This window comes from Apium graveolens, chromosome 9, assembly GCF_009905375.1.
Source record: "Apium graveolens cultivar Ventura chromosome 9, ASM990537v1, whole genome shotgun sequence".
NCBI lineage: Eukaryota > Viridiplantae > Streptophyta > Magnoliopsida > Apiales > Apiaceae > Apium > Apium graveolens.
This window is the reverse complement of record NC_133655.1, coordinates 260742372-260768007: the sequence shown is the minus strand read 5'-3', so window position 1 is coordinate 260768007 and position 25636 is coordinate 260742372. Positions and strand designations below refer to the sequence as shown.

General features: G+C 35.7%; 1 protein-coding gene and 1 non-coding gene across 3 annotated transcripts; both read left to right on the top strand.

The window, feature by feature from the left end:
* Positions 1-614: 614 nt before the first annotated feature.
* LOC141687716 (small nucleolar RNA R71) lies at positions 615-721 on the top strand. The gene has a single exon (XR_012561202.1). It is a non-coding gene; the product is annotated as a small nucleolar RNA R71 (small nucleolar RNA).
* Positions 722-10832: 10111 nt separating this feature from the next.
* LOC141683588 (uncharacterized) lies at positions 10833-14364 on the top strand. 2 transcript variants are annotated; one of them, XM_074488329.1, is made up of 4 exons: positions 10833-10992; positions 12316-13026; positions 13116-13235; positions 13343-14364. In XM_074488329.1, the coding sequence occupies exons 2-4, from the start codon at positions 12337-12339 to the stop codon at positions 14156-14158; spliced, it is 1626 nt and encodes a 541-aa protein (XP_074344430.1). In that variant the 5' UTR covers positions 10833-10992; positions 12316-12336; the 3' UTR covers positions 14159-14364. The 2 variants fall into 2 exon arrangements, with proteins under 2 accessions (XP_074344430.1, XP_074344431.1); XM_074488330.1 differs by having other exon boundaries at positions 10840-10992; positions 12329-13026.
* Positions 14365-25636: the final 11272 nt, after the last annotated feature.

Below are 25636 nucleotides of genomic sequence, written 5' to 3'. Positions count from 1 at the left end.
AGTGTACAAGGCTCAAATCAAAGCTTTTCACCTCTTTGGTAAAGCACTATAAGTGACTTTGACTGGTCATCAAGACAAAATCAGAATGATGGTAAGGGAAATGATGAATGATATTATCGCTTCACAAGTTGGGAGTTGTTGCCTTGGTGCATATTGCGGTTGTTAAAAAACAGGAGGGTGAAGTTAGGATGATTGCGGTTATTGGGATGATAAGTGGCTGGAGCTGGTTACGTGACCTCTGAAAGTTGCTCACAAACTGAGTCGATTCAATAGAAATAGCACAATGCTCAGTCTCATGTGCACCTGTACAAAGCTCACAAACACTTGTGATCTGTTTAACTCCATAATTAGCTAAAGAATCCACTTTCATCGTCAAAGCTTGAAGTTGAGCAGCTATAGCAGTAGTTGTATCCTCTTCCAGAACTCTTGCTACCTTGCCTTGAGGCATTCTCTAAGTTAGGTTCTGGTATTCATTAGCAGCCATCAGTTCAATCAACTCATAAGCTTCATCGTAGCTCTTAGCCCATAAGGCTCCACCTGACACTGCATCGAGCATGGGTCTAGACTGTGCTCCCAACCCATTGTAGAAACAATTTATGATCATCCAGTCACGCATGCCATGACGAGGACACTTCCTAAGCATCTCCTTGTAGTGATCCCAAGCCTCACACAAAGATTCTCCAAATTATTGCGCAAATTGAGTAAGAGCATTCTTGATTGCAGCTATCTTCGCCATAGGAAAGAATTTAGTGAGAAATTTATGAGAAAGATCCTCCCATTTGGTGATAGAACCTGCTGGTAGAGAATGTAACCAGCATTTGGTTTTATCCCTTAGAGAGAATGGGAAAAGCCTCGGCTTAATAGCATCTTCAGAAACTCCATTGAACTTAAAAGTGTCACAGATCTCGATGAAATCCCTGTTGTACATGTTGGGATCTTCTATATGAGAACCCCCAAACTGAATTGAATTCTGTATCTTTTGAATTGTGCTCGACTTGATTTCAAAGGTGTTAGTCGAGATGGATGGTCTGATAATGCTAGACCGAATATCATTGATCATAGGCTGAGAATAGTCCATTAATGCATTCAGATTCGCTGCTTAATCACCCATTGCAACGAGTACTTCTTCCTCAACTTTCTTAACTTCTACTTCAAATTCTTCCTCAACTTGATCCAGTGTTCTCTTGTGAGATACAGAACGCATTAGCATAAACGCCCTCTAGAGTACCTGAAATACAACAAGTACCCAATTAAGTAAAATATCTGAGTCAGTGAACTTTAACGACCACTAATGACAAGCACATAAACTAAAAATTAATACTGAGTCCTAGGCAGCGGAGCCAAAAACTTGTTAGGACGAAAACACGCGCTAAAATTCACGCAAGTATATGCGTTCACAAGTAATATAGAATTCTTTCTAGTTCATTTCTGGTTAACTTGACATTTATGCACTTATGCAACAATGATATGGCTATTGTTCAATGCTAAGACGAATAACAAATTGTGGTATTTTATAACTAAGGATTAACTAACATGCAATTAACTAAGAGATTAAAAGGGTTGAATTAATATATGAGACAAACATGGAATTCTAACTTCATTAAATACTTCATTCAAAGTCATTATTCTAAACCTTAGCATGCAATGGTGATGACAACTAATCAGATAACACGAAACTAGTAGACGCCAACTTTCGTTGCACATATACCCTACTACCAGACATCCACAAAAGAGATGGAAGCTGAATAGACACCAAATATGTTGAGACTCCATATGTCTATAGAATTTGACAATATAAAGGTTTAATGCAAAAGTTATCTATCGTGATTATATAAGGCAAGTAAGATGGTTAAAATTATCTACGAATTATGCATAACAAATACATGAACCTATGCTAACATGGCAAGTTCTAAATCTCTATATTCACTGTCGCTTCAATAGAGATTAACACGCTATCTTATATGTTAGCGACGCACATAAGATAAATAAGCAAAACTGATACTAGGATATCATACAATCACCACACACTAAGATATTGAAACAAATTAACAAAATAAATTCATAAATAAATCCGTTAGATACCCACAATAACGATTAGCTCATGACTGAACTCATCATCATCATAGGTTCCAAAGAAAGCATGATAATAAACAAGGTCTTTATAAACTGAATAAAATTACAAAGTACGAAACCCAGAGTAATAAATTCAACAATAAAGAAAATGAGCATCCAAGATTATAAATCAATTAAAGAATCACAAGTAAAACAAGCTCTTCTTCTCCTTCGTTGAATTTGTGCTATTAGGTCTTCTTTTTGTCTTCTCCTTAGGCTCTATTGTGAAAAACATCTTCAAGGAGTCTTTATATAGCAGCCCAAAATGTCCAAAAGCCCAGCAAATTGATCTTCTATTCGAATCAGGATTTCTAGAAAACGACCTGGCGCGACCGCCCTGGGATCCGGTACGCCCACGCTGAGTATGGCGCGACCGCTCCCAAGTGTAGCGCGGTCGTGCTGAGCTACTGGAAAAAATATTATTTTATTTATTTCTTGCCTTCTCTTGCTGGTTTCTTCGTGCAAACATCCAAGGCTTCATCCTCACACTCATCCAAACATAAAATATGCATCTTCCAGCTCTTCTTCCTGTTATGCCCTGAAAAGAAAAAACTCTACAAAACACATCAAATACATAAATAACTTGAGTACAAAATACCAATTCGAGCCTTTACGAAGCATTCTAAGTGGATATAAATGCCACTTAATATCATCCCAACTCTTTTCTTCTGCAATATAAGCTTTTCTAGACTGCTTCTTCAAGAGAGTTTCATACTTTGCTTCTAGTTCAAGATATGCCTTGTCTTTATTCACCTTTTTAGGCTTTCCGCATTCAGTAGAAAAGTGACCCAACTCATCACAGTTGAAGCACCTTATCTTTGATCTGTCCATAGATCATGTTTTGTAGCTACCTTTGCTAGCTGAATTGTACTGAGTCTTTGATTTCCAGTTGTTGTTGTTGGAAGACTGTCCCTTGCTCTTGAAGAACCTTTCCTTCTTGACTCTTATGTTGGAAAATTTATTTGCCAAGTAAGCCATGGATTGGTCCAATTCATCAAGCTCGTCCAAGGTGTAATATTCATCTTCCTCTAGCTCCAATACAACTTGCTTCTGAGGTCTTTTGTTCTTTTTTTCCATAGCTTGAACAACTTCATCTTGCTCATATTCACTTTCTTCTCTTTCATTTACAATTAAAGCACTTGAACCGTCAACAACATGTCCATGATGTGCTTTCAATGACTTTCTTTGCAGCATCTCAAGTTTATAAGTTTTCAGGATTCCATATAGAACTTCCAGAGTCATTCTGCTCAAATCTCTTCCTTCTCTTATGGCTGATATCTTTTGTTCAAGATGGTCAGGAAGAGCTAGTAGAAATTTTAGGTTAACCTCCTCAGCTTCATAATATTTATCATGCAGCTGCAAGTCATTTATCAGTTTGTTGAACCTTTCAAAAACTTCAGTAATTCCTTCTTTTGGTTTAGCCATAAACCCTTCATACTGAGAAACCAGAATCCTCCTTTGGTTTGACCTAACTTCCTCTGTTCCTTCATATAATATCTCTATTTTCTCCCAGATATATTTGGTTGTGTCACAGTTGATAATATTATTGTATATTACATTGTCAAGTGACTCTATCAAGATCAGCTGCAAGCCACTATCTAGAGAGACTTTTTCTTTCTCAGATTCAGTGTATTATGAAGGATCTTTAGGAGCATAATGTGCCGGAATGACCATGTCTCCATCTGTAGATTCCTCAACTCTTACTATAGGAGTGAAAAGACCATTCTTGAGGATCTGGATGTATAGTGGATTGGCCATCCTTATGAACAACATCATTTTCTTTCTCCATAATGTGTAGTTAGATCTGTCAAAGGTAGGAATTTTAATACTGCTCAGTTTTAGTGTATTCATTCTCCAAGATCTTTAATCTGTTTGCTTTCAGATTTGCTCTGATACCACTTTTGGGTAATGAATACAACATAGGGGGTGAATGTGTTTTAAACAATTTTAATGTCTTTTTGAACTTTTGATAATGGTGAACAAAGTAGTCTATGTTGTAGAGATAATGTGTTTTAACAAAATAATTAAAACATGCATATGAACACAATTATCTTTTAAAACTCACTTAATTTTATATTAAAATCAAGCTAGTGTTTGCTAAAAAATTTGGGTTTCTAGTATGTTAAGAACTCAACTTCTCTTTTAATAATCACAAGAAATTTCAGATCTATTTATTACAATTAAAACAAAGCATCCAGTGTTTACTTTATAGAACAGTAAACACTGGTTTTTACATAGCATGCAATAGCATGTACTAAATCCTACTTTTGGATAACCAAATCTTTCTATTTCTGGCTTAGTGTATCTTTTCTAATCTTACATGTCTGTGACTTTACTTTGCTAGTTAATCTTGGCCTTTGATCTTGTACTCGTCATGCTGCTTTTGTAGACTGTTCAAATCACTGATTGATTTGTTTGTTGATTGATAATCTTGGATATTAAACTGATCGGCATTCTATACTTGAACTTTTACATCGAGATCTCCAGTTAGTCATGTATAGAACTCGACAACTCGATAAGTATAATGACTTATCGAGATCTCTAATAACTCTATAGTTGTTTGACTTATCGAAGTCTCTGAGTTCTCTATAAGAGAATTTGGCTTATCGAGATCTCTCATCTTCATATCTTCACTTTGGCTTATCGATGTCTCTGAGTTCTCTAGTGACGAATTGACTTATCGATATCTCAGAGATCTCTAGTGATATTTTGACTTATCGATATCTCAGAGATCTCTAGTGATATTTTCACTTATCGATATCTCAGAATTCTCTAGTGAAGAAATGACTTGTCGATGTCTCCATTCTTCATGTCTTCAATTTGGCTTGTCGATATCTCTGAGTTCTCTAGTAGCTTTTCTTGACTTCTCGATAAGTCATTCCGGAGTTCTCGAATGACTTCTCTATAGCACATAATTTGTGACTTGTAAATTTTTTGACTTAAAATATTTTTCCCAAAACACATTTGTTCAACTCCAAGCTTCTTCACACTTTCTATGAGGCATGATCTTCATGATCTTCTTCCAGAGTTTATTCTTAGGCTTGATACTGTTTACAGAAAAATACTTCAGTCTAATCTATTTACATTTTTACAAACTTAAATGTTACAATACAAAATGCAAACATAGATTACCATACAACTTACTTAGGATTGTCAATTTGACTTAGTCTTGTTATTGTACAGGCATGTCTTTCACAACATCGTCTGATCTGGAATAACATATTCAAGAAAGTTATCAACTTGATATTGGATTATCTGCAGTACTTAAGAAATTGCGGCAATGGGAAGAAGTGGAGTTCTTTAATTTACATAATGGATTAATTAGGAAACAAGGTAAAATTATAGTAGGGCCAGATACAATTTTAAAGGACAAAATCTTGCAATGGCATCATTCTACTCCAGATGGAGGTCACTCTGGTGGAGATATTACATTAAAGAGAGTAAAAAACCTGTTTACTTGGAAAGGGCTGACTAAGGACATAAGTCATTTTATCAAATATTGTTCTATTTATCAAAAGGTGAAATATGATACTGCAGCATATCCAGGATCGTTGCATCCATTACCAGTCCCTGAGGAAGTTTGGGCAGATGTCAATATGGACTTTATAACTGGATTACCAAATTTTCATGGGTATTGAGTTATATTTATGGTAGTTGATAGACTCAGCAAATTTGCTCATTCTATGCCTATGAAACATCCTTTTGATGCGATGCAGGTAGCTCAAGTTTATCTAGATAATATGTTCAAGCTTCATGGATGGCCTAAAAGCATCGTTAGTGATAGGGATTCAGTTTTTCTCAGTAAATTTTGGAAATCCTTATTTTCCATTCATGGTACTATTTTTAAAATTTCTACAGCCTATCATCCAGCTACAGATGGACAGACTGAGGTGGTGAATAGATGTCTTGGAACTTATCTCAGATATATGCGTGGTAATAAAGAAAAGGACTGGAGTAAATGGTTGGTATTAGCTGAATGGTGGTATAATACACACTTTCACACTTCCGCTCAGATTACTCCTTTTGAGGTGGTTTTTAATCAACCGCCACCATTGCATCTGCCTTACTTAGTTGGAAAAACTGCTAATCATGAGGTGGAAAGAAGTTTGCTTAGGAGGGAACAAATGATTTCTGTATTAAAATTGCGCTTGACTAGTGCTCAGAATAGAATGAAAGTCCAGGCAGACAAGTATAGGACTGAAAGGAAATTTCAGGTGGGGGATTGGATTTGGTTAAGAGTTGAAGATTATAAACTGATCACTTTGCAACAGAGGAGTAATCAAAAGATGGCTTCTAAGTTTTGTGGTATTTTTCAAATATTGGCCAGAATTGGGACTGTTGCTTACAAACTCAGATTTTCTCCTAATATCAAGATTTATGATGTGGTTCACATATCTAAATTGAAGAAATTTCATGGAGATCCTCTTGTTTTATCATCTGTTCCTCAATGGTTAACTCACGAATCTTCTACAACTGGACCCTTGGTCCCTGAAGCTATTCTTGATCATAGAATAGTTAAATTTCAGAAATCTGCTCAGATACATTACTAGATGAAGTGACAACATGCTACGCCAACTGAAAATTCATGGGAATTAGCTGCAGACTTTGCTGATCAGTATCCAGAACTGGTGCGGCATTACTTTAAGACTTGAGGTCAAGTCTTTCTGGAAGGGGGAGGATATGTTATAGTAGCATACTATAACAATCAGATATGTTATAGTAGCATACTATAACAATCCGTTTTTTTCAGAAAATTAATAGGAAAAATAGGAAAATAAAATGATGAAACAACTTGAATTGAGTTAGGTTGAAAATCTGTTATAACAAATTTTCATTTCTTGTCTTTTCTGTGAATGGATTGAGTTGTATAAGACTAGGTGAAGTAATATTATAGATTTATTCTGGAAAATTAATACAAATTACGTGTATCTCTCTCATCTAAATTTAATAGTGAACAATTGTGGTTCTTTATATTTACATTTGTGTCCTCTTTCATACTTCTGATTACAAAAGTAACATAAGCCTTTTGCAATTTTTACAGCCATTATATCTGCAGGGATATACTTATTTTTTCTGCTGCTGTTATGCTGAATTCCCAATAGTCACTTCTTTGGTTACAACATTCAATAATATTTCATTTAAAACTCATTTGAAATAAGCTTACTGTACTAGGATAATGGACGAGAAACGACTTCAAAGAAGTTGAACTGTAATTCACTTGAAAACCGGTCGGGTGTAGCTTTCTATTCATTTCTTAAATTGAAAACTATTTATTTTTTCTTGAACTATGCATTGAATAATATGCAACTTGTTTGCTTTTCATTTTTAAATATTGCAATTCTTTCTTTTTGAGCTATTTATTCGTATATGTGAACGTATTTTATTATCTGCATGACACCTATATTTTACATGTAGTTTCTTTGATTCGAACATATGCTCTTGGTTATTATAAAATGATGTGTGCAAATTATGAATGACATACATAAGTTTAATCATCATAAAAATATTGTCTTTCTTACTTATAAATTGTGTGCCTGAATGTGATTATTTAAAATATAATGTATGCACAACGATTATTACGAATACTACAATAGACGAGGGGCATAGTATCTCGACTCTATTACTTTGAGAGGACTGATCATCCTATGACGTGACAAGGGTTTGCCTTGTTCCTACAAATTAAATATATACACAACGGACAAGAGGCATAGTATCCCAAGTTCGTCAACATAAGATTCACAATAATAAGTTCGTTTCAAGAGGGAAAGGCCTTTTAACGACTTACTACAGTGCATGCACCTACGTAAAATGACGAAAATTATAGATGAGAAACATTGTTTGTCGACACACCAATACAAACGTCAAGGCGCAACACCCAATGACAATTATGAACCTCGTCATTACATTACGAAAATGGCATATTACTAAGTTTGTTTCAAGAGGGAAAGGCCTTTTAATAACTTAATGTTGTGCCGACACTTACAAACATATATACATAAATGGTTGAGGTTTTATCAAGATTTTGCATGATCAAATGCTATTGAACCGAAGTCATGGAACTGATGACAACGAAAAAGCTACTCGTCATCATCATCATCATCATCATCATCATCATCTTTAGACAACTATTGAGCACTATTGTCGTTATCGACATCTCCTAGCGAAAGAACATCATTTGAATCTCAAATGTAAGCGTGCTTCATCTTGAAGTAGTTACACACATTCAATATGTGATTCCATAATAACAACGACTTCCTTCAAATGAGATTAATGAACGTGACGAGCAAGTAAAGTATCTTGAATAACATACGCATCTAAGACAAAAATGAGTACAATAATCAACAACATTATGAAGACTACAAAAGTTAGGCAACAAGTATACAGGTCGATAATTTGTGACAAATGCAGAGCCAAAAGCATACACACATACAGTATTATTCTGCAAACATCGTAACTTGACGACTTGGATGCAACTATGTGTAACTCCCGATAAATGACAATAATAACATCATGGCAAGACATATACGATGGCCGGATAATCCATCAACGATGAACTAGATAACAATAAGTACATCAACCTACAAGTCTACTTGGTAAGATTCGATTACTTTGTCAAAATAACAAGTCAATTAGAGGGTACAGACTTATCAAAATAATTACTGCACGACCTAGGAAGATCAAGATATTACAACAATAAATCGATAAAATACATATACGACTTGAGCCATAAGATGAACATATGGACTATCAAATCAGATGTTCAAGACAAGACTACTGTAAAGAAGTTAATACATCATTCATGTACGAATCAACAAGTATGGAAGTTGTACGCGGCAACCTGACAACAACTTCGCATGCAATGTTTCACGTCTTGGTTAGTAAATGAACAAATCTATAATCTAATCGACTAAAGTATGTGTGAGAGCAAGTTATCCTTCAAAGATGGTATCACAAAAGTTAGAATTAACATGAACACGGATTGAAGATAGTTTTATTGGGTGTTAAACACTCCCAATAAAATTAGGGGCAATTGTTGGTGCCTGATTTTTAGGTGAAAAGAAGGTTATTGACATCAAGATTAAGTCCAATGAAAACCATAAAAATAGGTGTTGTTAACCTAATCACCTATTATACAACAATGCATGGAGGTAGTGGCAAAAAAATAGGATCGGGTGTGGATGATTGAGTAAAATATAATGGGACATGGAGCATATCATTATCTACACTACACGTATTACTTACACATACTTCTACTTTAATTAGGATTCTAATTCATCTTCTACACACACTATCTATATTACACCCATCTTCATTCATCTTTTCTATGATCACGTATAATTCATATATAATCATTATCTACATATACACAAAACACACACTTCTACTTAGACCAGAACTCTACTACTTCATCTTCCACATCCACTCCCTTCATTAGCCACTGTCTTTTCTATATCATTATACATAACGCATACACTATCCAAAACAACACACAAATATATATGCGCATACATATATATACAAGCATATTATTTCTTATTTTACCCTCCATGTACTTTATTAATCATCTGGACCCGATACTTTATATGTTATTCAACATAATATACACTTGACTCGTGCAAACTACACGCTTGACACGTCCGGACTGCTGCTCGACACGTCCAAACTGCTCCTCGACATGGCCATACTACATACTCGAAGAAGGAGCTATCCGCCATGTTTTCTTATTATTTCATTGATTGTAATTACTTGTAATTATCTTGACATCATTATAGTAGAATTGTTCCGGCTGAGTATCGTCTCACCCGCGGTTTTTCCCTTTCACGGGGTTTCGTTTTTACCAACTATTCGTGTTCATTTAATTTTGGCATATATTGATCACATTTCATTTTACAATTTTTCCATAATTAAATCTATTAGATTTAGCGTTTAACAAACAAATTTTGGCAAAAACAATAATCTGATTGTTCTATTTATTTTTTAGATGTGGCTCTGATTGTTTAAAATTGAAAAGAAAATATGTATTTGATTAATTCAATGATATAGTGAACTAAGTATTATAAGTAAGGAATATCATGGTTTGTACGGTTATTATGTTATATTAAAAAAGGTAATTTACCCTGATAAAAAAATAAAGTCATTTAAATGAAGTTTTAAAATCTTTTTACGTTGGCATCCTATTTGAATGGAAAAATATGAACATTATTTTATTAGATTATAAACATATATTAAGAGCGAGACTAAAATTCTATGAAGACCACTTTTTTATCCGAGACCTTGAAGACCACATATGTTCTGCAATCAAAACACTATAAAATATATTATTTTGTAAAGTATGTTTTACGAGTATCACTAATTCATTAAAATTATTGAAGATCATTTAAATTTAATAAGTAGAATGTGTATGTTCTGCAAGTTGAACAAATGTTCTGCAAATTTAACATGTTTTGCAGAGTAAAATATTTTTATAATGTTTTATATGCAGTACATATATGATATTCAAGATTTTGAATAAAATAAGGATCTTTGTAGGTCATGATTAGCAAAATAATATGTTTTGCAATATTTTTATGTAATATTTAACTTGCAGAACACAATGATCTCCGATATTTAAAAAAAAGTGGTATATATGGAATTTAACCCCGTTAAGAGTATGTTTGGGTAATTTCATTTTAAGTTAAATTTTTATTCCATTATTGATCTCAATAAAAAAGAAGAATAATTCGTATTATATTGCGGAAATATAATTTGAGCAAAACGGTGGGGGCTAATCTAATCTAGGTAGAATACAAAAAGCTCCCGTGTCCCCCAATTCAGTTGAATCCTATCCCAGACCAAACCCTAATCGACCGTCTCTCTCAACATCGCGATTGCTTAAAAGAGGTAAGTCAAATTCAACTTTCATTCAATTTACTATATTGTTCTCTTTTATGTTCCTTTAATTTGCTAATTGTAGACATTTGCAAGATTCAATCTTTCGTTTTTTGCTTCAAGTTAGCTTCTTTGTTTTTTCGTGCTGGTAATTAGCCTTAAAGATTACTTTTTTATACTTCAAATTATATATGTGGATCAATCGTTTCCTCTTCAAACAGAGTTGATGTAAAGATTACGCCCAGTTGCCCGTTTTTGCCCCTTTTTGGTAGGATGGCTAACTGGCATGTCAAAAATTGATTTTTCGTTAAGTGAGTAGTTTTAGTTTATTGTCCAATGTCGACCTAATGCAGTTGTTAGCAGTGTCTTCGTTGTGTAGGAATGGCTGTTTTGTTTGCTAGTATAAAGATTGCATTAACTACATGATGTTAAATCGGTAGTGAACAGTTTTGTATTGTCTTGATGTTTAACTCTATTAGAGACAAGTATTTATACTAAGTAATAATTCTTGTTTTTACATTCTTTTATAAATCATAATTATGGTTCTTTAGAATTTGGATTTTGGATGAAGGACTAAGGACGGTGGTTGTTACAATATCTATTCATTCTTGAATTTCAATTACATAGGTTATGCATATAATCTCTTCTATTCAAGTATAGATTAACATATCGTTTGTTGATGCTTATGTAAATTTACGTCCTGTTATTTGGCAAGGCATAGTCATGACACGAATTATATTAGTAACATGTATCTTCACAATTATGTTAGTAACATGCATCTTCACAATTATGTTAGTAACATGCATCTTCACAATTATGTTAGTAACATGCATTTTCACAATTATGTTAGTAACATGCATCTTCACAATTATGTTAGTAACATGCATCTTCACAATTTACCTAGCTCATGGAGTACATAGAGTATTAGGTAACTGTAGAGATTCTGTCAAGTGTAAGAATATATGATGTCATCTAAATTTGAGGGAGAAACGGGAAAAACAACATGACTTGAAGCTTATCTTTAGTAAATAATATTGAATCTGTCATTATCAAATTGGTAGCTTAAGATACAAAAGTAGGTGCTCCCGAAAGTTGTCTATAAGAGTTTTTATCGACTGTGGGTTACTGAAGAAGGCATGCAAAGAGTAGAAGTTGAGATGGAAATAGTAGATACATAAAGACATCTTTTCAAGGACATAGGGAGCATTAAAATGTTAGTAAAATTTGGGTTCATGGTTTTTACTGTAGTATAGGCAAGTCATACTTATTCACCAAGTCTACTCATTTTCCAGCTCTTATAATCAGTTAACCATGCATTAATTCCTCATTTTATAGGCTTGACTGACAGGGAGTAATATGCCAAGGAAAAATAAGAAGAAAAAAGGAAATGTTGCTGATTCTACTCAATCAGAGTTACCATCCCAACAAAAAACTCCGCAATCCCTGAAGCCCAAACATAAATTGGTGAAGAAGTCAGCAAATAACATTGCTCCGAGTAAGAAAGTATCAGACAAGGGAAAAACTACAAATAAAGAAGAAAATCAAGCGAATGATGGTAACAGTGCTAAATTCACTAAAAACCCTTTGCTTTCCGAAAACCCAACTCCAGAAAAGCCTGCAAATAAAGCAGTAAAGAAGTCCACTATTCAGTTTTCTGGTCGTGAGAAAGGAGTAAAGATTACTGAAGTTCAAGGGGGAATTGGTAATACTACAAATAAAAAAGACAAACAAGTGAAGAATGATAATAAAAGAAATGTTGTAAATAATTTAAGTCGTGAAAAAAGTAACCAGAGGGATCAAAAGGCGGAGAAGAACCTTGGTGGGCTAATTTTTATGTGCAATAGAAGAACTAAATCGGATTGTTTTCGGTACCAAGTGATGGGTGTCTCAGCAAACAAACAAGAGGTTGTAATGGGTATCAAACCTGGACTCACCCTTTTTCTATACGACTTTGACCTCAGACTTCTGTATGGAGTATACAAGGCCTCTTCTGCGGGTGGCATGAAGCTTGAACCAGCTTCTTTTGCTGGAGCTTTCCCCGCGCAGGTCTGTTTTATATCTATTATTTATTTATCTTTTCCCGGTCTGACCACTTAAAATCTAGAACTCGCTTGTTACTCTAATTGGTTTTACAGGTTCGGTTCAGGGTTCACAAGGACTGCCATCCAATACCTGAGAGTGTATTTAAGAAAGCAATCAAAGATAACTATGATGACAGAACACACAGATTTAAGACTGAGTTGACTATTGAGCAGGTGTGAGGTTCTGTCACTTAAATTATCATTGCATGTAGTATGTACTGTAAATGCCAAAAGTTCTTTAAATTTTGTATTATTTACATCTCTTCCCCTGTTTCATGTAGGTGAAGAAGCTGACACACCTGTTTCAGGCTGTCCCTTCACTACATTCAGATGTCAATTCTTCTCTTCATGAAACTTTGCCAAACATCTACCTCCCGCCACCAGCATCAGTTGAAGAGGCCCATGCTGATAGATCATTTAAAGATCAGTATGTTAGCAGAAATATAGCAGCTGAGTATCATATTCCCTTAAATCATGAAAAGAAGCAGGTGGCAGAGCAATATTTCCAACCCAGCCATGTAACTTCTTCTAGTCCACTATTTCTTTCAGAAAAAGAATACAGAAGTTTTGGGCTTCGAGGAGAAAGGCCTAATTCTATTCAAGGACCTACATTTGATCCTTATAGGAACTTGGCTTCGTCAAGTGGGGGAGAAACCTTGATGCCCAGAGGAAGTACTCATTCTGATGAACTTTTTCTTAGTGAAAAAGATTATCGAACTTATGGGCTCGGGGGGAGGAAAGAAGCACCTCAAAGAAGTTCCGCAATAGAATATAAACCTCCTTTGGACAATTACCATACCGCGGAAACATATAATCCTTTCCACGACAGCACCACCTCATTGGTGAACCGGTATCTGTTGCCGTCATCAGAGCCTTTAGAAAATAAGCAGTTGAGCCAAACTTATGGCAATGATGGCAGAAGTAATTTCGGCAGAGTAGCTTTTGATGAAAGAGAAAGGTTGTATTCGAGATACGCCTCGGGTTCCCTTTCGGATTACAATAAAGAATACCACCACCTTGCAGGTGAAGTTGGATTGAGATTTTCACCAGTTTCTTCTCGGTATTCTTTTGCTGGCCCTTCCATGTCGTATCGCTGACACAACCTGGTGGCTAATTTTAATGATTTTTAAGATTTGAGTCAAAAGTGTTTTGCAAGCAAGTGAGCCAGAGCCTGTAGTTATGAACTCACAGGGAAAGCAGCATTATAGCTTGTACACCATATCTTCTTCCCTTTCTTAATTCCTTTCTCCGTATTGTAACATTTTAAGCACATTTCGTAATAAAGTTTGAATTATACAGTGCATGACTCTTCTAAAGTTAAGTAGGGTGTAACTGCTTATTGTGCTTGACTTGCAATCTTTTATTACTTGTAATGTGATAGTCTGCTGCCTTATCACTGTAGATACAACTCACGAGTGACTTTAGCATTGCAAAACAATTTTAGAGGTTCTTAATTGCAACATTCTTTACCACGTTCTGTTCATATTAAACAGTATTTTTGTTACATACTGGATGATGAAAACTAAACTTGAGTGAAGACTTGATTTATTTTGAGGTCTGATATAGGAGTAAACTTCTTTCAATGTATAAAACTTGGTAGAATGGCCATGGCATGGAGAAAATTAACTTGAAAACTTGGAGGCATATAGATTCTAGTATAGATGCCTGTAGACTTTCTAATTACGTCACAATATAGGTCTACAAGTTACATCTTAAATTTGAACTTTAGCTGTCGGTTTAATGAAAATGATCTTATGTCCTGAACTCCTGATTCCTGATGTTAGAGTTTCTGTAGCTCTTCTAAAATCCTTTAAAGCAGCTTGGGTCTTTAATTGAAATAAGATGATACGTGTTTCAACTGCTAATCGATGATCAGTAGATTCCTACAACTACAAGAGTCTCTCTCTGACAGAATGGGATTAACCAGGTCAGTCCTTGACATTAATCGCAGTGCCTGCTCAATTCAGATTGCAGTGTTCAATCTCTTTTACACATGAATTTCTTTGTGTGAGGTATAGCAGTTACGTGGTTCAAATTATATATTCTTGTGTAATAATTCAAACTTCCATACGATGCTGTGAATTGTATTGTACAAGGACGTAACATGACCATTTGTTGTGTACACATGTTCTAAACCTCTATATAAACCCGGATAGCAAAAATGGTTAACTGGGAAACTGGGGATGAGGGTGAAGTGGATAGGAGAAAAAGTTATTGCTCAAAGATCTGTGTGAGTCAGGGACAAAGAAGGAAGCCTGGTTCTAATTGTTCTGTAAATTCAATAAATGTTGCTCGAGTAAACGTAGATATGAGTATGAAGCAGTACATAACTTAAACTGTGAGACCGACCGTAGTTGGGGGAATAAAACTGAGCTGGGATTTGTGGCCTTTCAGTTCCCTCATATCATTTCTTCTGGAATTCTGCTTCAGACATTTCAGTCATTACTGTTCTTCAGCTGTCTCCAATTCAATCTGCATGTTTATCATTGTTGAATGTAGGGTAAGGCTGTCAAATGGACCGGTCAAGCTCCAAGTCTATTGTTTTGGTCGTCTGTTAGTCTGCATTGTGTTTCATTTAGCTTACAAATGCATTAGTTTAAAGATCTTCGTTTTAAGCATGGGTATCATCTTTTAGCCTTCAAGGGGGACATACATGCTTACTCTTGCAAATAATAATCCATCAAATATTATTTTCATTCAGCAAGGTGAAGGAAGTTCACAGTTGTAGTCAAAATTTGGTGCTTACAAGAAACTACTCTTTTGCTATGCATCATCGTCCTTTAACCAGTTTTTGACCAACTGCGCGTCACGACTCATGTGTAGTGTAGAGATATCAGCTTGTTACATAAGTTGACTTATGCAGTTTCAATGTTTGACAATACCGCGTTTGTGATTTCGAGTTTATATCATATTGTAAACATGTCAATTTTAAAAATGTTTAAATTTTATATTTTTCAGATGAGTACAATGGTTAAGAGATCGAATCTGAGTTGAGAACCTCTAATATCACAAATGATATATTTGTAATATATGTTGGAAAGAGAATTCCAACTCACGGTCACAGCTAGGGAAGAAGAAAAAAATTGAAAACTCGAGTATCGGACAGAAAGATCGACAATCTAAATGAGAAAAAGTTGAATCGATAAAAATCATAAAATACAGTATTTATATTGAACTTGTGACACAGTTTGATAGCGGTTCAGGTTTTATTCCATATGTTCACAACCTCTCGATAAACCATTGAATTTTTAGCGTTTGTGCTTTGAATGAGGCTGTTTCAGGAAGTGTGATGTCAGTCTTCAAAACTTGGAAACAACGTTTAAGTAGTTCTGAGATGTTATTGGATATTATGATGATGATGATATTATTAGGTATTATGATGATGATAAACTATGCAGTGTAATCTGACGTAATTGCCTACTACATTCAACGGAGGATTTACGTAGGGACTAACCGGGACACGTGCCTCCACAAAATTAAAAATTAGTTGTTTTTTATTAAAATTAAAAGTATAAATATATATATTTTATAAAGTGTTTTCACTAAAAAGTTTAAGTGCCCTATAATGTTAATAAATTTTCATAATTTAAGTCATATCTTGTTTATTTATAATTATATGATCATAAGTTATAGATTAAATTATTGAAATATTAATTTTTAACACTTAAATGTTAAAAAAAATAAAAAATCTAGTAAAAATAATTTAGAAAATGAATTTGTACACTAACGCGTAACATAATTAACATAACATAGTCATTTAAGGAAAGAATACTCAAAATACACTACTTTCCTACTTCAACTGCCCAAAATGCTGATAGCGGTACATTCTGCCGAAAATACCCACAAAATGCGTATTAGAGACATGCGTATTCATCTTTTTAAATTTTATAAAGTACACGCATGTATAACATGGGTGTTCAACTTTTGGTTATAAAAGAATACGCATCCTTGTGATGCGTATTCTATAAAATCCAAAAATAAACACTGATAGGGAAGAAAATAAGGCATGGGTATGTAATTAATATTGCATTAATCATATCAGAATTGGGCCAACAGTTAGGCCCATTTGAGAAGGCCCAAAACCCTGAATATTAATTAATTTCGTAATTAATTAATAAGAGATAAGTCAGCTGATAAGATGAGTCCTCATGGAGAAATAAATCCTTATAGATTGGTCTCCAAGGAATCTGGTGGGATAAGGAATCAGCTTTCTACTTCTTAGGACTCCAAAGTTCATTCTAATTTTGAGACTTGACCACCAAGTCTCCTAACCCAAGTCCAATTCAAGGACTCCCAACATCTATATAAGGGGCCTCACCCCACAAATTAGAACTACGTTTTTGACTTGATCATTGGCAATCAGCAAGGTACGTATGCATCTTTTTAAGGCAGATCGAGTCACGAAACACAAGAGCAGTCAAATCGAGCCTCGAAACTCACGTTCCCTGGTAATAAATATAGCAATTATTATACTTTAGTTTTTGATCCATAACATTTGGCATCGTCTGTCGGAAAACAACAACAACCATGGCGAGAACACGGAGAACAAGCAGCGTCCTTGAAGGAGGAACACCCGCGGGGACAACCCAAACGATTTCGTCAACCGTGGAAGTACCTCCGCATTCAACCTATGCCGCCACCCAAGGAGAAGCTCAAGTAGAGGCAACTGAACCTCAGCCACAAGGGACGATTCACTCGGCTACTCAAGGGATGAATTCCCAACTTCAGCAACTACATACTCCTGTGAATTCTCGACCCGTTGGGTATGAGTATTCAACTATTGTGACTACTATCCCCCCTTATGGGATGCCCCTTTACCCCGAGGTTGGAGGAAGTGGACATGCTGGACGGAGTGAAGCACGAGGACGAACACCCCCTACATACAAGGTTTGGCTCATATCCCGGAGGATCAGGAATTTTCTGGTCCTTATACTGAGAGAGACTCTGAATCTTCGGATTATGAAGTGGCCCCAAGAAGGAGACGTGCTGTTAAAGAGCCGATGGCTGATGGTAACCAACATCCTAGGAGCACCCGAGGGGTGAATCCCCAAGAAATGCAGGAGAGAATCAAAGCCCATGAGGCTGAGATTTAAAGGCTGAAGTGCGAGTTGGAGGCGCACCAGGTTCCCAGACCCTCATTACCGCCTAGGGGAAGAAATCCTCCTCCAATCATAGGCCTGGATGGTCCGTCACAAAGAAGGGTTGTAGTCCCAAGAGCTGATCCAAGCAATCTTCTTCCCCTTGGAGATCCTGATGATCTTACTCCACCATTCACTGAAGAGATAATGAATGTCCATATCTCAAGGAAGTTCAAGATCCCCACTATCAAAGCTTATGATGGCACGGGAGATCCCGCTAATCATGTCAGGGCATTCTCTAACGCACTGTTGTTGCAACCCGTGAATGACTCTATTAAGTGTCGGGCCTTTCCTCAAACCCTGTCGGGTATGGCTCAAAGATGGTATAGTCGTTTACCCCCGAACTCTATTGGGTCATTCAGAGAATTAAATCAGGCTTTTATTAAGCAGTTCATCAGCAGGAGAGTGCATGAGAAAAGTTCAGCATCCCTCATGAGCATTGTGCAGGGAGCGAAAGAATACTTGAGAGACTACCTGAATCGTTTCACGAAAGAAGCTTTAGAAGTCCCGGACCTTGATAACAAGGTAGCCATGATAGCACTGCAACAGGGAACTATGGATGAGTTCTTTAAGATGTCCTTGGCCAAGCGCCCCCTCTGAAAGCATATTGCAGCTCCAAGATAGGTCAGGGAAGTACATCAAAGTGGAAGAGAGCACGAGGAAGACAGTAGTGAGTAACGAGCCCACTGGAGGCAAGAAGCGAAAAACTGATCTGGAATATATTGCTAAGGACAAGTATCCCAGAACTGAGCAAAACCCTGATTCAACCCCAAAGAAGGGAGGACATGGACAAAAGTTCACTGAATACGCTAAGCGGAATGCTCCCAGAAGCCAGATCTCGATGGAAATCGAGAAAGATCAAGATATTTGTTGGCCTAAACCCTTGAAGGCTGATCATGTCAAGCTAGATAAGAGCAAATATTGTAGATTTCACAAAGATGTTGGTCATGACACCGATGAGTGTAGGCAACTGAAAGATGAAATAGAATTCCTCATTCGGAAAGGAATATTGAACAAGTACACTGAGGAAGGAAGAGATAGGAATAACAATTGAAGAAAGAACTTTGAAGATCGTAGGAGGGACCAAGACGATCAGGGGCGGAATCCCCAGCCTAGGGGACCAGTTATAAATGCAATCTTTGGAGGACCACGACCTCGAGGGCCTGTGATAAACACAATCTTTGGAGGACCAACTGATGTTGGATTATCCAGGAACTCCAGGAAAGCATATACTAGAGAGGTTATGAATATTGTTGGAGAAGTCCCGAAGAGGGTCAGGACAGGAGTAACAATGGCTTTTGATGATTCTGACCTAGAGGGTGTGAAATTTCCTCATGACGACCCGCTGGTCATAACACCGATAATAGGAAACAGCCCGGTCAAGAGAGTCCTCGTGGATAATGGTGCTTCGGTGGATATCTTGCTTCATGACACCTTTTTAAGGATGGGTTATAATGACTCCCAATTGACCCCAACCGACATGCCGATATATGGATTTGCGGGAGTGGAGTGCCCCGTGGAAGGAATAATCAAGTTGCCAACAACCATAGGTCAGGAACTAAGGCAAGCAACACATATTTTGGACTTTGTGGTGGTGAAGGCTAGTTCAACTTACAACGCTATCATGGGGAGAACAGGGATACATGCCTTCAAGGCAGTCTATTCTTCCTATCATTCAGTTATGAATTTTCCCACTCGGAATGGGATTGGAGAAGAAAGAGGAGATCAAAAAATGGATAGAAGTTGTTATGTGGCCTCACTAAGGGCAGATGGATTCGGGGGGCAAGTTCTGCCTATTGAAGATCTGGATATCCGAGAAAATGATGAGAAAAGAGGGAAGCCAGCAGAAGACTTGGTTTCGATTCCTTTAGCTCCCGAGGATCCTGAGAAAGTGACTTTCGTTGGAGCCCCCTTAGAGGGAAATTGGTGAAATTTCTGCAAGAAAATAGTGATGTGTTTGCATGGTCGACAGCTGATATGCCAGGCATAGACCCGGAACTGATTACTCACAAGTTGAATGTGGATCCGAGTCGGAAGACGATGAAGCAAAAGAAAAGAAGTTTTGCTCCAGAGAGGCAAGAAGCTATAAAACAGGAAGTGGAGAAGCTCTTAGAGGTTGGTTTCATTGAGGAGATACAATTTTCAGAATGGTTAGCAAACCTGTAATGGTGAAGAAGGCCAATGGAAAATGGAGGATGTGTGTGGACTTCACTGATATGAATGACGCATGCCCTAAGGACTGTTTCCCATTTCCAAGGATAGATACTTTGATAGATGCCACTGTTGGACATGAGATGATGACTTAGGCTACAACCTAAGGGTTAAGGAAAGGTTCTTCAAGTATGGTGACTTAGTACTGAGGAAGGTGGAAGCTTCTGGTGTAGGGCAGAAAGGGAAACTTGCCCCAAATTAGGAAGGGCCATACAAGGTTAAGAGTGTTCAAGGTAGAGGAACCTACAAGCTTGAGACAAGATGTGCAATGATTGAAAGAGTCAAGATGTGCAGTTGAGGGATATTCATCCCCCCTAGTATTAATCATATCTAACAAAGACATGTAAGAAGAGCGGATCTCGATATCCTTACCTCGTTTTGAAGCAGAGGCAATCTTGGCCGCTCTCTCGGCACCTTTGTCTGCCATTAATGGAGGATAAGGAAGGCTTAGAAACCTGAAAAAAGGCCGAAAAATCCCTAGAGAGGGAGGCGTCTTGAAGGCTGGAGAGAGAAGGAATGTTTTGGAGAGTGGAAATGGGAAATGTGAAAGTGAAGTATGAGACTTCACCTCACTCCCCCCCCCCCTTTTATAGCCACTATTGTCCTTTAAATGGGCCTGTAAAAAGCCCATTAGGCCCAAATTTGGAACATTCCAGAAAAATCCAGAGAATTCTGGAGGGAAAATATATATATATTAAAATATATATATATAATAAATTTAGAAGAATTGAGGGTATTCTAGAACATTCTGGAACTTGGGCTTTGAATCCCATAAAGATTGGTCCAACAAAAGGCCCAAGGTCTGAAAAATTCCAGGATAAGGCTGATTAGAGTATGTACATAAATGAAGATTTAAAGGACCAACCCAAATTGTCTGGGGCCAGGATCAATATAAAGGCCCAAACCCTTAAAGGTCCTGAGAATAAAGGTCCAGAAAAGGCCCAGGTGAAAAGGCCCAGGTTTGAGGCCCAAAATGCTTAAACATGGATTGAATTAGGCCCTTGAACCAAAGGCCAGTTGGAAGAGGCCCATTAAAATAAGCCCCGTAAAGGGTTGGCCCAAAAGAAAAGCCCAGGAAATTAGGGACCCAAAAAAATTGTTTATTGGAAATAAAAATATATATGCAAAATTTCTGACCAAATTCGACCAGGATTCATACTATGTTTTTGGTCGAATGATTGAGGTTGAGAATGCCTTCGACCAGGGCTGGAAAGGAGGATTTAATCGGTCAAAATCATAAAAACCTGACCAAAAGAGGTTAAAATTCTGCTCGAAAAAATATGTGGGTAAAATCCTGGCTGAAATTCGATCAGGATTCCTGCTCGAACACCCCGGGTCGAAATGACCCTCGATCAGGGCTAGAAAGGGGAGTTAATTCGGTCAAAAGACATCAATCCTGACCGAAATAATTAATATATATATATATATGAAAAATCAGGATTTTACTCGAATACTCGAAATTCGATCAGGATCTTACTCGAATACTCCTAGTCAAAAATGTTGTCGGCCTGGGCAATATAGAGCATAATTCGACCAGGATCCTGGTCGAATAAGGATTCCTGGTCGAACAGTGTATAAAAAAAAAAGTAAAAAGAAAAAGAAAGAAAAAGAAAAAGAAGAAAAATATGGAAAATCCTGAAAAATTGCAGAAATTAAAGGAAATTTCTTAAATATTTTCTGGAAAATGTAAATATTTCCAGAAAATAAGGAATAAATCCAGAAATTAAAGGAAATTCCTTAAATTTTTTTTGGAAAATATGAATATTCTCATAAATGAGGAATAAATCCAGAAATTAAAGAAAATTCCTTAAATATTTTCTGGAAAATGTAAATATTTTCAGAAAATAAGGAATAAATCCAGAAATTAAAGGAAATTCCTTAAATATTTTCTGGAAAATATGAATATTCTCAGAAAATGAGGAATAAATCCAGAAATTAAAGGAAAAATCTCAGAAATTAAGGGAAAATTAAGGAAAAATCCCAGAATTCAGGGAAAATTTTTGGAAATTAAGATAATTCCTAAATAATAGGGATTAAAGCAAATCGTTGTAAATGTGTAGGTCGCTCCACACTTTACGCAAAAACGATACCCTGTAAGGGAACAAATGAACTTAACTTCTGCGAAACCTAGTCATTGTTTCCAAAAAGTTGGGGGGCAAATGATAGGGAATAAAATAAGGTCTGGGTATGTAATTAATGTTGCATTAATCATATCAGAATTGGGCAAACAGCTAGGCCCATTTGAGAAGGCCCAAAACCCTTAATATTAATTAATTTTGTAATTAATTAATAAGGGATAAGTCAGCTGATAAGATGAGTCCTAGTGGAGAATTAAATCCGTGTAGATTGGCCTCCAAGGAATCTGGTGGGATAAGAAATCAGCTTCCTACTTTTTAGGACTCCAAAGTCCATTCTAATTATGAGACTTGACCACCAAGTCTCCTAACCCAAGTCCAATTCAAGGACTCCCAACATCTATATAAGAGGTCTCACCCCACAAATTAGAACTACGTTTTTGACTTGATCTTTGGCAATCAGCAAGGTACGTAGGCATCTTGTTAAGACAGATCGAGTCACGAAACACAAGAGCAATCAAATCGAGTCTCGAAACTCACGTTCCCTGGTAATAAATATAGCAATTATTATACTTTAGTTTTTGATCCATAACAAACACGCATGTCTAGCATAGGTGTTCTTTTTAATATTTTGAAAATGTGGATACGTATCTTCTACATGTTTAATGTGTAGGTATTTTGGACACAATTTACCATCAAGTAGCATTATGGACATTTATCTATAAATAATAGATATTTTGATTTTTCACTCTCATTTAAGAACATCATGTCTTCGTAGAAGTCCAGCTCGGGATCCGCCCAGGACTACATTGCTTAAACTTGTAGATGCAACGTAGATATAAACAAAATTGAACTGACGAGGTACTTGTTTTGAAGAATCTACTATCCATGTTACTTTGTATATTTTTCCCTAGAAAATGAGCTTTGTTTTCTAAAAGAAGACTTCTACACAAATTTCATAAGAAAAAGAGAAATGTTGTTGTGCACTATATAAGTAGGTAATTGACTCAAATTAATGGATAAAAAATAACAAAATTTAAAAGCAGCAAAGATAAAGTGTTTAGTTTAGATTTTAGACTTGTACTTTGTATAAGTTGGCTAATGGACGGTTACGATGGTGAGCACCCCTCACGTAGCTTGTCTTTTAAAGAAAAGGCAGGGAGGCCTGTGAGCCGCGGCGGATACAGATTTTAAGATATGGTGTGTAAATTAATGAGAATAAATGCTCTTACTTATGGGCATTTATGAGTACATAATATTTATAATTTTTTAATTAAGTTTTCTAAATATAAGGTTCTTTATAGCTCTTCTAGTATGTATTTTAATTAGGAGTATCAAGCTTTAAATTAATAATTAATATATTATAATTTTTAAATTTTTAGAAAAAATATCTTGAAATATACCACATTATTATTTTCTTATCCTAACTAGAACAATAATTTGAAATTAAAAAAACGAGATGAAGAAGATGGAGAATTAAGATGATAAAAAATTTGATTTGCATATGCGTTTACAGCTGCAACAAAAACTTTCATCATGCTCGTCGTACCCAATAATAACGCATATAGCAGTGTCTAGCGAGGTATAACATACGCAGTCTTATCCTCATTTCAAAAAATGAAAATGCTATTTACTCAAAAGACCTCCGGTTTGTATGTGCATAATGTGTGTCTTAAATTAAAAATGATAACAATAATATATAAAAGTAAGCCTACGCCCATAGTTTTCTTCACATGCGACTTAACTATTTAAAAAATCATTCGTCAAAAGTAGTTGTCGTAAGTATCTTCTATTTCTTACCTTGCAATCATTTTGATATCTCAAACTCAATCTTTCTATCTATACTATAATATAATAACTAAAATGGAGTATATTTTGGTTCAACGGTTATCCCTTTATTTTGTTATTAAATATAAAAATAAATAATATTATACACATTCTAAACTACTACATTACTAAATTACCGGATATAGTCTCTTTATCTCGCTAAATTACAACAAAAATTTATCCTACTAAATTGCGATCACAGCACCTTCATACTTTCTTTATCATTTTTATTATAAATTTATAATTATTATATATTTATATAAATAGATTAAAATTAATACTAGTATATGATTCATACGGACTGCATGCATCCCTTAAATGCGAGTACCACGTAAACGCATCATTTGAATGCGAAATTCAGCTGATCAAGTATGTCTTATAGTCGGTGTTACATCGAAATTATTCGGTTAAGATACCGATTTTTGATTTATTGAACGATTTTTAAAAAAATCAGATGATTTATCGCCAATTTATCGAAAATCGGTCAAATCAAATAAATATTTTTGACCGATTTTTGAGTAATTTATCGGCGATTTTTAAAAATTCAACTAATTTCTATAACAGAGCTCACAGATGGTTCACGATTTACATGAAAACACACACTACTCCTTAATACAGTATATGTACTATCCGCAAACAGACCAATACAACACCTTCACTTCAAAATACACAGATTATATATACACACAATTTGCCAATCAAACAATCTAAATCGCCACATCCCGTCAACTTCACCACCTCGGCACACCCTGCAAAATCCCAATTATTCACTAACACCATAGTGTCAATAACATCAACAAAACTTTAAAATATTACAACCGAAAATTGTACATCATTTATTCTCAAACTCATATGTGTTATTGAAATTCTGGTCGTGTAGACTAGATTTGAAAATGAAGACCAGAGTGTGAGTACTTCCAAAACAAGCACAATACTTCCTCACTTGCACGTCTCAAACTAATCCAAATTTAAGAATTTAAGTATGGATTTACACGACATCTTAAAGAAATATAACAGGATTAAACTGACCTCTTCCGGAAACATTATATGAAATAATACACGAAAGTAGGATATATAACTTATAAAATTGTTTGTATTTTAATGTTTGCTAAAAATTGATTAATTTGGTCGTCACCCCTCAACTTTAATGAATAGACAACATAAGTGAATGTAAATTTCACAAGATATTTTGACACACAATAGAAATGTTCTGAGAAGCATATACAAATATGCGACAATATTAATTCGGGGAGAACAAAATTGAGATTTTATTTGTAAATGTCAAATTTGTTTGTAGCCACTTTCTTTTTACATTTGCATGTTA

Bases quoted from the DNA above. Each gene is read 5' to 3' on its own strand.
- LOC141683588 (XM_074488329.1), top strand. From the start codon at position 12,337: ATGCCAAGGAAAAATAAGAAGAAAAAAGGAAATGTTGCTGATTCTACT. The intron at 13,027-13,115 runs GTCTGTTTTATA...TTGGTTTTACAG, and splicing joins CTGGAGCTTTCCCCGCGCAG to GTTCGGTTCAGGGTTCACAA. The intron at 13,236-13,342 runs GTGTGAGGTTCT...TGTTTCATGTAG, and splicing joins CTGAGTTGACTATTGAGCAG to GTGAAGAAGCTGACACACCT.